Source organism: Protopterus annectens, chromosome 3.part1 (genome assembly GCF_019279795.1).
Source record: "Protopterus annectens isolate FY-2018-M chromosome 3.part1, PAN1.0, whole genome shotgun sequence".
Classification (NCBI taxonomy): Eukaryota; Metazoa; Chordata; order Ceratodontiformes; family Protopteridae; genus Protopterus; species Protopterus annectens.
Genome location: NC_056732.1, coordinates 1,564,248,434 through 1,564,262,176, shown reverse-complemented (window position 1 = coordinate 1,564,262,176; position 13,743 = coordinate 1,564,248,434). Strand labels below are relative to the sequence as shown.

Below are 13,743 nucleotides of genomic sequence, written 5' to 3'. Positions count from 1 at the left end.
AAGAGTGGCGTACAGCAACAGTGGTCCCTCTCCACAAAGGTGGTGCCTCAACGGATCCTGGAAACTATCGCCCCATAAGCCTGACTAGCTTGGTCTGCAAAGCTATGGAAAGGATCATCATGGACCTCATAAATAAAGATATTTGGGACCTACAGACACTGGATCCTACCCAGTTTGGCTTTGTTAAGGGCAGATCCTGCCTCTTAAACCTGGTCGATTTCTTTGAAACAGTCACCAAGGCCATTGATGAGGGGAAGGTGGTCCACACAGCCTACCTGGACCTCCCAAAAGCCTTCGATACAATACCCCACTCGGGCATTATAGATAAGCTCACCAGCTTAAATATAAACCCCTATGTCACTAGATGGGTTGCAAACTGGCTCAAGGACAGAAGCCACATGGTTAGAATTTCTGGAGCCCTGTCAGACTCCAAACCAGTTACAAGTGGCGTCCCACAAGGCTCAGTCCTGGGACCTCTCTTGTTCGGTATATATTTCTCGGAGGTACAGGCCAACACGGAAGGACTGTGGCTGACCAAGTTCGCAGATGACTGCAAACTGGGCACCATAATTGACTCTCCAGCCGACACAAGCATCCTCCAAAAGGGCCTCATAGAAACAGACAACTGGTGCCAGAGCCATGGCCTCAAGCTAAATGCCAAAAAGTGTATAGTCATCCCCTTTGGCAAAAACAAAGTGCCCACAAATTACCACATAGGTGGTAATCCATTAAGTACGGAAGAAGTAATTAGGGACCTGGGGACCCAAGTTGATAGTAATCTCTCATTTGACAACCACGTGGCCAAAGTGGTTAGAAAAACATTTTATATAGCCCACCTAATCATGAAGGGATTCACATCTAGATCAGGGGAGGTCATTGTGCCTCTTTACTCATCCCTCATCAGGCCCATAATTGAGTACAATGCCCCTTTTGGGATGTACCTTACCAGACACCTGCAGCAACTGGAAAGACTCCAAAAGTACCTCACCAAGAGGATCAAAGGGCTCAAACAGATGCCATATGTTGCCCGGTTAAAGAAACTCCAGCTCTACTCAGTGGCATACCGCCTGCTCAGAGGCGATCTGTGCCTGATGTATAAAGCCATGTCCAATTCAGAATTAATGGACATGCTGCACGTCAGAAAATCCAAATCCCATCGAGCTATGCGCTCGAGAGACTTGAACCTCAGCACTGAAATAAATAGGACATGCTGGAGGGACAGATTCATAACCCAAAGGCTCCCTTCACTCTGGAATAAAATCCCAGTCCAGGTTAGACAGAGTCCCTCATTGACTCTCTTCAAGAGGAATCTTGATGAGTGGATGGGAGATCGTAGGTTTACCCCGGGTATCACTTCTGTGTCACTGTTAGACAGAGGCACAGTATACTAACCTCGAAAAAGGGCATAGCAAAATTAATTTAAAATGGGTGGCGAAAGCCAAACACACTCTGGCTAGGCTTATAAATGCCCTAGGGCAGATAGCCTAGTATGAACCTATGAACCTAAGACTCTATTCCTTGTACCCATCACTTGGGCTAGGAGAATTTCAGAGTTGCAGGCTCTGTGTGTTAAACATCCGTATATCATTTTTCATAAGGAGAGAGTATCACTCAGAATTATTCCCTCCTTTCTACCTAAAGTAGTGTTAGATTCCAATATTAATCTGACCATAGATTTACCAATCTTTTTCCCAAATTTCTCAAACAAAGGGGAATATTGCTTGCAATTGTTGGACATACACAGACAATAACATTTTTATTTGGATAGGACTAAACCATTTATAAAATCAGACCAACTGTTTCTATCCTTTTCAGGTACTAGACTGGGCAAACCAGTTTCACAACTGACTCTGTCAAAATGGTTGAGAAATTGCATCACTTTCATTTATAGCCAAAATAAGCTGGACTTACCAACAAAAATTAAGGCAAATTCTACCAGATCTGTTTCCAGTTCAGTAGCCTTTCATTCCAGAGCTTCTATGGATGACATATGTGCATCCGCAACTTGGGCTACCCACCATACCTTTATCACTCATTACAAACTAGATATGGTCACCGGGGGTAAAGCATCCTGTGGCTCTATGGTGCTCAGGAACATGCTTTCCTGGGGCCTCCAAGGTCTAAAGTAGCTAGAGACTCTGTCCCAACAGTCCAAGAATGAATGAAGATTAAAAATATCAGATAAAGAAGTTATAGTCTTACTATAACATTCCATCTGTGTTGTCGATATTCATTCCTTCTTGACATCCCACCTTCCTACCCCCTCCAAAAGACTCCTGGAGGTTCAGAACTAGTCGTGGGATCCTAGTACAGTTGTTGCTCAGACAAAGCTTCCATGATTTTCTACTTTATGGGCAAAACACGATCTGAGGAGAAGGGAAGAGAGGCAATATGGGTAGCCTTGGCTTGAGAGTTTCTGGCTGGTGTGTGTTTGTTATAATGGCCGAGTCGGTTCCAATTGTCGGAACCAGAATCCAGCAGTCCAAGAATGAATGAAGATCAACAACACAGCTGGATTGTTATGATAAGAACATAACTTCTTTTTTTTTCAGAAAATCTGACCAATTGTTCACTTCCTTCTCAAAGGCTTAATTGGGTCACACTGTGTCCAAAGTAACCTTAGCAAGATGGCTCATTGATTGCATTTCTCATATCTACAAGGAAAAGGGTTTGACCTTACCAAGACCTCCAAGGGCCCATTCCACAAGGTCTGTTTCCACTTCTTCTGCTCTTTTAACAAGCAGTTCACTAGATGACATTTGTGCAGCTTCTTATTGATCTAATCATCTTAACTTTATTGGTTTTTACAAGTTGGATATTTTTTTCAAAGGATAGTGAGGCATTTGGTTCTGATGTCCTCTGGAGTACCCTTCCACGAAGACCACCCTGGAGTTTGACAGCTGGGGACTCTGTCTGATCAGTTCAGTAATGGACGAAAAAGGCAACATCAAATAGAACAGCTATGTACACACCATAACGAAGCATATATGTTGTCTGTTTTCATCCTTTCTCAACCACCCTCCCTCTATTCCCACTTCCATTTACGGAAAGTTTATATATACTCTAGTATGACTTGAGGGGATATTCCCTATTGGTCTTTCCCCATTTTAGCTCAAGACATAACTCTCAATTGCATAGATTTTCGCAGACTGTCCAGATTTTTGCCTCATATTTTTGGTCTGTTTCCTACAGAATTGTGGTTTTCTGGAAAATTATTGGCAAATCATTAAGGGTTAAAGTCATAAAATGTAGATAGACATTTGAGTTTCAGACTTTGTACCCATCAGAAAATTCATGCTAATGCAGTACCTATTATGCTATCAACTTTCTAAGTTTATAAGAGCAATATTTAAATAGTGTACCTATTTTTGGGCCTTTGTCCCCCTATTATTTATGGCTTTGTTCAGATTTTGTGCTGTTAGAGGTTGACAGGTATGGCTCCAGACCTTCTACTATCTTGACTCCTGTACCTTGATAACTGTCTCTTTTCCCCTTTATAAATACCATGGAATTCAGTCCTTTAGAGTTCTGTGACTAACGGGGAAACTTGATCTGAGGTAATACAGGATTTGCAAGGGATTATGGGTAAGAGGAGGAGCTTGAGCTAGGGATCCTAAATCTGAAAAGTGGCCAAAGTCAGATCCAAGGTCGAATGCGAGACGCATCATTTACTGAGATGCATCGTTATGGTGAGTACATACCTTTTGTGTTTGCTCATCTTCATTATCTGTGTTAATATTTATGTTTTCTGGTCATCCGGGTTTTGAACATTTGTGTATTTTGCTTTTTTGTGTTTGTTTTCTATTATTTATGATTGCATCTTTTGTTATTCAGGTTTGCGAGTAGACTCCTTCAGGCAGGCTAAATACAAATTAAAATAGTAATGCACCACAGAAACATTTTGAACGGATTGTTTGTGTTTTCTGTTCACTTTTGCTATCCTTATTTTTTTTTTTTCTTTTTCTAGCCTTGTCACAACTTGGTTGATCGGGAACCATATTATCAGCTTTGTTTGTATGATGTTTGTGGATGCACAGCCAGTAAGAACTGCCTTTGCAATTCCATAGCAGCCTATTCCAGACAATGTGCACTAGAGGGTACCATCCTCAAATGGCGTAACAAGACATTGTGTTGTAAGTTTGCAAAAAATTAATAGACAAATTTAATCCATTTTTTTGCAATACCTAATACATACAGCTACAATACAACTCAGATGGCATGGAATTATCTATGTTATGTTTAACAATTCTGTTAACGTGGGTGAATTTGACACTGTTTTGGTAATTATGATAAGTGGGTAATGTTCTATTGATAAAAATTTAAGACTGGTTATTTACTACCCTTGTCAGGGTAAAGGCTAATTAAATATTACCAGTTTATATGCTAAATATTGCTTTGATGTCAGTTTTCATTCATTCCTCAACATGTGGTTTGGATTCGATCCTCAGATACAACTCTGCCCTTTTTGCAGCTCGTGGCCTACAGCAAACTCTCGAGGTCCTCCCTAACCCATAATGCTATAGTCCCCCTCCATACCTCAGATCTCATTTTCTGCCTTCGCATAAAGATGTTGCCTCTGTCAGCTCTCAGGCTTTGTAGTGAGTTACAAAGGTTTTTCCATTCTTAATTAAAATTGTTCACACTCAGTTTTATAAAACACTTAAAACAATTGGAATGGAATAATAACATTTCTCTTGAAGAGTACATGTTCATGCTGGTTCCTGAACCTGGACTGGGGAAACTTTTCGGAATTCCCAAGCTACACAAAAGTACAGTGAATTTTCCGTTCAGGCATATTGTATCGAATAGGAAAGCTAAAAGAGAATACATTTCAGAATTTCATGATTCTGTATTGGACCTCCTGGCTCAGCGTACTCCCTTTTATTTGTAAGACTCATGGTGCTTTCTTCTTCTTCTTCTTTCGGCTGTTCCCGTTAGGGGTCGCCACAGCGGATCATCTGTTTCCATTTCTTCCTATCCTCTGCATCTTGCTCTGTCACACAAACCGCCTGCATGCCCTCTCTCACCACATCCATAAACCTTATCTTAGGCCTTCCTCTTTTCCTCTTACCTGGCAGCTCCATCCTTAGCATCCTTTTCCCAATATACCCAGCATCCGTCCTCAGCACATGTCCAAACCAACGCAATCTTGCCTTTCTTGCTTTGTCTCCAAACTGTCCAACCTGAGCTGACCCTCTAATATACTGATTCCTAATCCTGTCCATCCTAGTCACACCCAGTGCAAATCTTAACATCTTTAACTCTGCCACATCCAGCTCTGACTCCTGCCTTTTTGCCAATGCCACTGTCTCCAACCCATATAACATAGCTGGACTCACTACCCTCTTGTAGACCTTCCCTTTCACTCTTACTGGTACCCGTCTGTCACAAATCACTCCTGACACTCCTCTCCATCCATTCCACCCTGCCTGTACTCTCTTCTTCACCTCTCTTCCACACTCACCATTACTCTGAACTATTGATCCCAAGTACTTAAACTCATCCACCTTTACCAACTCTACTCCCTGCATCCTCACCATTCCTCTACCCTCCCTCTCATTTACACACATATATTCTGTCTTAGTCCTGCTGACTTTCATTCCTCTCCTCTCTAGAGCATGTATCCACCTCTCCAGGGTCTCCTCAACCTGGTCCCTACTCTCACTACAGATCATAATGTCATTTGCAAACATCATAGTCCACGGGGCCTCCTGTCTGATTTCATCTTTCAACCTGTCCATCACCACTGCAAATAAGAAAGGGTACAGATATGATCCTTGATGTAATCCCACATCCACCTTAAACGTATCTGTCACTCCCACCGCAGTCCTCACCACTGTCGCACTACCCTTGTGCATATCTTGTACCACTCTTACATACTTCTGTGCCACTCCCGACTTCCTCATACAATACCACAAATCTTCTCTAGGCACCCTGTCATATGCTTTCACAAAGACACAATGAAACTTCTTCTGACCTTCTCTGTATTTCTCCAACAACACTCTCAGAGCAAACATTGCATCTGTAGTGCTCTTTCCTGGCATGAAACCATACTGCTGATCACTAATCATCACCTCCTTTCTTAACCTAGCTTCCACTACTCTTTCCCATAACTTCAAGCTGTGACTGATCAGTTTTATCCCTCTGTAGTTACTGCAGCTCTGCACATCACCCTTATTCTTAAAGATAGGTACCAAAGCACTTTTTCTCCACTCCTCAGGCATCCTCTGAATTTCCAAAATTTCATTAAACAATCTGGTTAAAAATTCCACTGCTATTTCTCCTAAGCACCTCCATGCTTCCACTGGTATGTCTTCTGGGCCAACAGCCTTTCCATTCTTCATCCACTTCATAGCTGTCCTTAATTCCTCCTTGTTGATCTGTTTCACTTCCTGATTCACTATCCCCACATCATCCAACCTTCTCACTCTCTCATTCTCTTCATTCATCAGCCCCTCAAAGTACTCTTTCCATCTACTCAACACACTCTCCTCGCTTGTGAGTACGTTTCTCTCACTATCCTTTACCATCCTTACCTGCTGCACATCTTTCCCAGCTCTGTCCCTCTGTCTAGCCAATCGGTACAGGTCCTTTTCTCCCTCTTTAGTGTCCAGTCTCTCATACAACTCTCCATATGCCTTATCCTTAGCCTTCATCACCTCTCTCTTTGCCATGCACCTCATCTCCTTATACTGATGTCTACTTTCTTCATCTCTTTGACAATCCCACTTCTTCTTCGCCAGCCTCTTCCTCTGTATACTCTCTCTCCTGTACTTCCTCATTCCACCACCAGGTCTCGTTGTATTCCTTCCTCTGTCCAGATGTCACATCAAGCACCTTTCTAAACGAACTATTTAAACTACATATAAATAACGGAAACATCTTCCTAGTGACATTAGACATAGAAGCTTTTTACACTAGTATTCCCCATGCTGACGTGATTGAGTTAGTGCATAGGTTTCTTACATGTCACACCAGTTTCTCCAAGAGAAAAACAGATACTGTTTGTGCTGTTATTTCTATTTTCTCCTTAACAATTTTTTTCATTTTAACAAGCACATTTATCATCATACTAAAGGTGTTGCAATGGGCACGAATATGGCTCCAGCCTTTGCAAACCTTGTTTTAAGTTCATGGGAGATGGATTCTCTTACTTCTTTACCAGGGTTTGAACACACTATTTTGTACAGGAGGTACATAGATGATGTTTTTTTTTTTTTTTATTTCAAAGGTTCTCGTGATCGTTTATTTTCATTTATTGCATGTGTGGAAAAAAGTATTTAAGTTCTTAAAATTTGCGGTTTCTGGAATTGGTGCCTCTGTTAATTTTTTTAGATACAACCGTTTTTTAAAGCAGACACTTTATTTTTTTACTCTATGTTTTTTTTTTAGGAAAAAATCTACAGGAACAACTTTCTTGATTACTCCAGCTTGCACTCACGTTGTATGAAAATGAATGTTGTGAAAGGACAGTTTATAAGACTGTTCAGGCTGATTAGTAACGATTCCACCTTTGTCAAGGAGTGTAACTTTTTATTTAAATTATTTACTAACAGGTATTATCCAGAACCATTGGTGGACAGCATTTTTAAGGAAGTAAGTTCAGCAAGGTATTCGAAATTGTAGCCCATTCTTAAGTATGGGTTCGAAAGCAGTAAAACCAACTACAGAGACAGAAACAAAACTTAGAGCTTCCCTTTAACTATTAGCACTAACATGTCAGTTTGCAGACACATCTTGTTAAGGATTCTCTGTTCAGCTGTGGGAGGGGGGAGCTTTGGGCAGCCTGTCTGTCCCTGGAGGAGTGGTTTAAGCCCAGAAATTAGTAGTTAATTGGCCATTTGTGGCTAATTTCTATCTCTTTCATTTTCCTGCTATAAATACCATATTTGCCTGGTTTTGCACACTGGGCAGTGTCAGTTGGCTAGGGTAAAACTATTCCAGGCTCCACAAAGTCTCCTCTTCAATTTTTCCCTTGAAACTAGACAAACTTTCAACTTTAGCACTCAAGCAATTCATTTCTCAGCCCGGCACTTGCTCAAAACTTACAGCAAGCATTTATAAACCCTAGCACTAGACCCTCATGTACTGTACAGAAGGACAAGGCTCTCTATTCAACCTTACCAGCCATCCAGTAAAACAGTTCACTGTACCTATCCAGGCATGTCCAAAGGGCAGTTTCAGGTGTACTCTCCAGTCCAACTGGTGAATCTGGGCATTTTGAGGCAACGTTACAACTGCCTCATGTACACAGACAACCCCCTCCTCCTACCACCAAACACTAATACATGCGAGAGATGCCGTTATACAGCCAAACTAGAGGCTAAGCTCTCTCAACCCAAGACTGGATCAGACAGTCAAGAGGAGAAGGGAAATACTTGCATCACACCACCAGTCTTACATAGACCCATTAAACCAGCATTGGCAAAAAACACACATAAATACATGGAAACATACTCGGAGGCTCTAAATAAAAATCTGCAAAACCAACAGAGACCTTCAAAGCAAACATCCAAGCAACCTCCACCCCCCAACACAAACCATGAAACACATACTTCACAAAACCAGTGTGCCATGCAATCACAGCCTTTAAGGCAAAATAACATACCCACCATACTAGTAATAGGTGACTCTATAGTCAGACACACTGACGTCCCACTCACTAGGCTGAATAAGGAAAAGGTTACTGTTAGCTGCCTGTCGGGTACCAGGATCCACCACATAACACCAGCACTCAGGTCACTCCAGAACAAGTACAAATATGACTCTGTCATTGTCCATGTTGGTGTGAATGACCTGAGCCGTACCTCCCTGTACTACATGAAAAGAGACATGGAAGCGCTCTCTGATCACATAGCCCAAGACGGTATGACCCTGAGTAGCATCCTGCCCTCACCAAGAATGATACAACGGTATAAAGAAAAAATTCTCGATTTCAACAATTGGCTAAGTTTCTGGTGTCATTCAAAGGGGATCCACTGTCTGTCCACCTGGGATGATATGCTGGACAAGCCACGCTGCTTCGCTAGAGACGGCTTGCACCTGTCACCCTTAGGCTTTTGAATACTTGCCAAGGCTCTTGCCACCCCCCCCCATAGTGCCTTTTTTAGGCAAAGCTTAAAAGACAAACCCATCGCCGTAAATAGCACAAGTAACAAAACACTGAGGGTAATGCTACTCAGTGCCAGAAGTCTAAACCTCAAAATGCATGCACTCGAGGCACTCCTCAGTATGGAGAAAATTGATATATGTGCAGTAACAGAAACCTGGTTTAAGGCTCCAGAGAGCACCCCAGCACTACCAGGCTACAACTTATACCATACATTTTGGCCACAGAACCCAAACCAAAATACAAAAGGCAGGGGCGTATCCATATTCATCAAGGATACTCACACCTTCAGGTTAGTGGCACAGCATGATGCTTCAGAGATCCTCCACGTGCAACTCACAATGGGCAAAACTGCAATTCAAATTGTAGCTTGCTACAGATCACCTACCATGTCCCAGGACCTCCATTCCACGTTTCTGGAAACACTAGGAAACATAAAGGTCCTACCAAACACCCTAATATTGGGTGATTTCAATTAGCCAAACATTATCTGGGAGAACTACTCAAGTACTAACTCCCTTGCCCAACTTTTCCTAGAATTTATAAACTCAAACGCCCTGGTTCAGCTGATCAACACTCCCACCAGAAGTGACAACATATTGGACCTGGTCATCACCAACATGGGCTACCGGTGTTCCACACCAGAGTTCAACCCCTCGCTGGTTAGATCTGACCATAAACAAATCACTTTGGATATCCATATTCTGCCCCCACCCCTGGACAAGAAAGCCACCATGAAAAACTTTTCAAAACTTCACATTACTTAAGACCGAGGTGGAAAGTTTCAAAGCCCCCATGCAGAAGGATAACACTGTCCAAGCTGCAAAATCTTTTACTAATGCATTCTACGGGCACCTACAAGAATGCATGGATCGTACCATCCCAAGCAAAACCAAGACTCACTCCTCCAAGAAACGGAAACCAGTCTGGTGGACTCCTGCCATAAACAAGTTATACAATAGAAGGACGAAACTAGTACAGAAAAGAGTAAAATCCCAAAAAGGGAAGACATCCCTGATCAGTATCAGCAAGAAACTACGATCCCTCATAAAATCATCCAAGGCGAGCTTTGAAAGTAAAATTGCCAAGGACTCCAAAGATAACCACAAGGCATTCTTTAGCTATGTCAAGAATCTAAGTGGCAATGCTCAGATCTGCTCGGAGTTAGTGCAGAATGGCACAAAATACACTGAACCGATCGATATCGCCAACATCTTGGCAGCCAGGTTCAGCGCATACTTCACCCCCTCTCACCCCCAAAAGGACCCATAACCATACCAGAAGAATATAGAGTCCCTGAAATCACAGACACTCTGGTTAAAACAGCCCTCTCCAAAGCCAAAAACATAGCATCAATGGGACCGGACGGTGTCCCAGACTGCATCATACACAAGCTCAAAGATGAACTAACCCCTCACCTAAATACACTGTTCAAACTCAGCCACTCCACAGGCTACATACCCATAGAGTGGCGCACAGCAACTGTTATTCCACTCCACAAAGGTGGAGCCACAACAGACCCCAGGAACTATCGCCCTATAAACCTGACTAGCTTGGTCTGCAAGGCTATGGAGCACATCATCATGGAACTCATTAACAGAGACATTGGGAACCTCCAAACACTGGACCCTACTCAGTTTGGCTTTGTTAAGAACAGATCATACCTCCTAAACCTGGTGGACTTCTTTGAGACAGTTACCAAGGCTATAGACGAGGGAAAGGTGGTACACACAGCCTACTTAGACATCGCTAAGGCCTTCGACACCATTCCCCATTCTGGTATTATAGACAAGCTCACTAGCCTGAACATAAACCCCTACGTCACAAGATGGGTTGCAACTGGCTCATGGACAGAGCCCACATGGTGAGAGTTGCAGGAGCTAGGTCCGTCTCTAAACCGGTTACAAGTGGTGTTCCCCAGGGCTCAGCCCTAGGACCCCTCCTGTTCGGCATATACTTCTTAGCAGTACAGGCAAGCACAGGAGGACTATGGCTGACCACATTGGCAGACGACTGCAAACTAGGGGCTATAATTGACTCTCCGGCTGACACAGACATCCTCCAAAAGGATCTCACTGAGACGGATACCTGGTGTCTAAATCATGGCCTCAAGCTAAATGCCAAAAAGTGCATAGTCATCCCCTTTGGAAAAAACAAAGTACCCACAAACTACCACATAGGTGGTAGTCTCCTAAATACGGAAGACGTAATAAGGGATCTGTAGATCCAAGTAGATAGTAATCTCACCTTTGATAATCACATTGCCAAAGTGGTTAGAAAATTCTGCTATGTGGCCCACCTAATCACAAAAGGGTTCGCATCCAGATCAAAAGAGGTCATTGTGCCCCTCTACTCATCACTCATCAGACCCATCTGAGAGTACAACGCCCCATTTGGGATGTACCTTACAAGACACCTGCAACAGTTGGAAAGACCACAGAAGAGCTGGAAAGACCACAGAAGTACCTCACCAAGAGGATCAATGGCCTCAAACAGAGGCCCTATGCAGCTCGACTGAAGAAACTCCAGTTGTACTCGATTGCATACCGCCTACTCAGAGGTGATCTCTGCCTGACATATAAGGCCATGTCCAACCCAGAATTGATGGACATGCTCCACCTAGAGAAAACCTTCTTGCTAACACTCTTCAAAAGAAACCTTGACGAGTGGACGGGAAACAGAAAGTTTACCTCGGGGATCACTTCAGTGGCTCTGCTGGACAGAGGCACAGGGAACTAATCTAAAGGGACGGCGAAAGCCAACACATTCTGGCTAGGCTTATAAATGCCTTTGGGCAGATAGCCTATTACCCACCTATGAACCTATGAACCTAATTGGGACGTAATTAACACTGAAAAATGAATGGACCAACAACAGGAACTGGAGGACTGAAACCACCACAAAGTCGAATTTTACCTAGGTTTCGTCTTTATTCAGACTTCTTCAGAAAAAATGTTAAAAAATGGTCACACACCAGAATTTATACAACTTAAGATGACATCATTGATCATTTAGTCAATTAGTCAATTAAAAAACTTTCATCATGCTTAAAGCAACCTGAGCACACACACACACAAACAAACAACTTAATAATATAATAGCATACTGCATTAATAGTAAAATAATTAGTAAATACTTCATAAATCAAAATCAAAAATTACTTAACAAAACATAATAAGATAATGAACACTAAACCCCCCACCAAGTAGTATATGATAGTGAACTAAATACAACCATTATACATGACACGTAGAATTGTTGACTAATCACCCAAAAACATGTTTCAGTTTCAAGATTGGGGCTATACTGATGTGGTCATTAATGCCAGGAAAAACTGTTGCATTCAACCTAAGTTGCCACCTCACCTCACTAATGTCTAAATGCAAATCTAAAACCCTACCCTGTGCATCCTTAACTATGTTTTGCAATATACAAAATTTAAAATGATGCCCACCATGCGTTTCAATGTGCCTGTATAGGGCATTGGTGGTTTTCCTTAGCCTTATATCCGACAGGTGCTTATTAATCCTGTCTCTAAAGGCTCTACTAGTTTTTCCGACATAAAACGCCGGACACTGTGCACACTGTGCCATGTACACCACATTTTTGTATAACAGTCAAAATGCCCATATAATCTAATAGGTACACCTGCCACTTGTAAGTTTACACCTGTTGGTAGAATGAGATGGCACACACTACATCTACCACATTTAAAGTTCCCAACGGGCCTACCAGTTACATTGGAAAAATTGTCACCCTTCTCTAATAATTGATCTGAAGTAGGAGATTCATTTGTCTGCAACCTGTGGGTTATGGATCCGATATCGGATCCGAACCGGCATGGTTTACCAGCTATGGATCCAAGCTCTCAGCTCCTCCCCTCACCCATAATACCCTGCTCTACCCTCATGACCCCAGATCTCGTTTGCCGCGCATGGTGAAAAGATTGTTTTTCCAGCTCTCCAGCTAAGTGCTAGTTTGAGTATTTAAATTGTAAAATTTAAAGATATTTTTGGTTGTTTTGTGTGAAAGTGGAGGTTTCCCCTTTGGTATTTTTACTTTTTTTAGTGTTTAATCTAAAAGTTATATCCCTCCCCTCGCTGTTAGCGTAGTGTGTGTATTGGGCCTGTGAGTGATTTTTGTGTTTTCTTTAGTTACTTTCTTTAGTTATAGTAACTACTGTTGTAGCTTGGGATGTCTGAGCAACCCAAGTCTATTTTTTCTAAATGCTCCGAGTGTGGCCATAAGCTTTCCCCAGCTGATGGCCACACTCGGTGTTAGATGCCTGGGGGTTGAACACCTCACATCTGGATGTTCCATTTGTGCAGGGTTCAACCCTAGGGCATTGAAGGAGCGGAGGTCCAAGCTTGTTTTGGCGGGCCTTTTACGCGGACTCGGCTCCGACCTCCGCTCCGGAGTAACCGTCCCCACGGTTATTCCTTCTGGCTCCCCTCCTTCTCCTGGGACTCAACCTCCCGTTTCTGGTTGGAGGAGAGGATGCTAAAAGGGACGGAGGAGAAGCACCATAAGCGGCGGGCGAGACCTCTGTTTGGCCCGCCAGCCAAGCTTCTCCCGGCTCCATTGTCGGCTCGGTCTCCTCCTCCTCGGCTCCGGTCTCCAGTGTGTTTTCACGG

General features: G+C 42.8%; 1 protein-coding gene across 1 annotated transcript in view; it reads left to right on the top strand.

The window, feature by feature from the left end:
* Positions 1–13,743, top strand: part of LOC122797804 (SCO-spondin-like) — a 4,708,783-nt gene that overhangs the window by 533,435 nt on the left and 4,161,605 nt on the right. Inside the window, exon 18 of the mRNA XM_044066325.1 lies at positions 3,968–4,133. Within this exon, the coding sequence (XP_043922260.1) occupies positions 3,968–4,133 (166 nt within the window). The remainder of the gene's footprint in view (positions 1–3,967; positions 4,134–13,743) is intronic.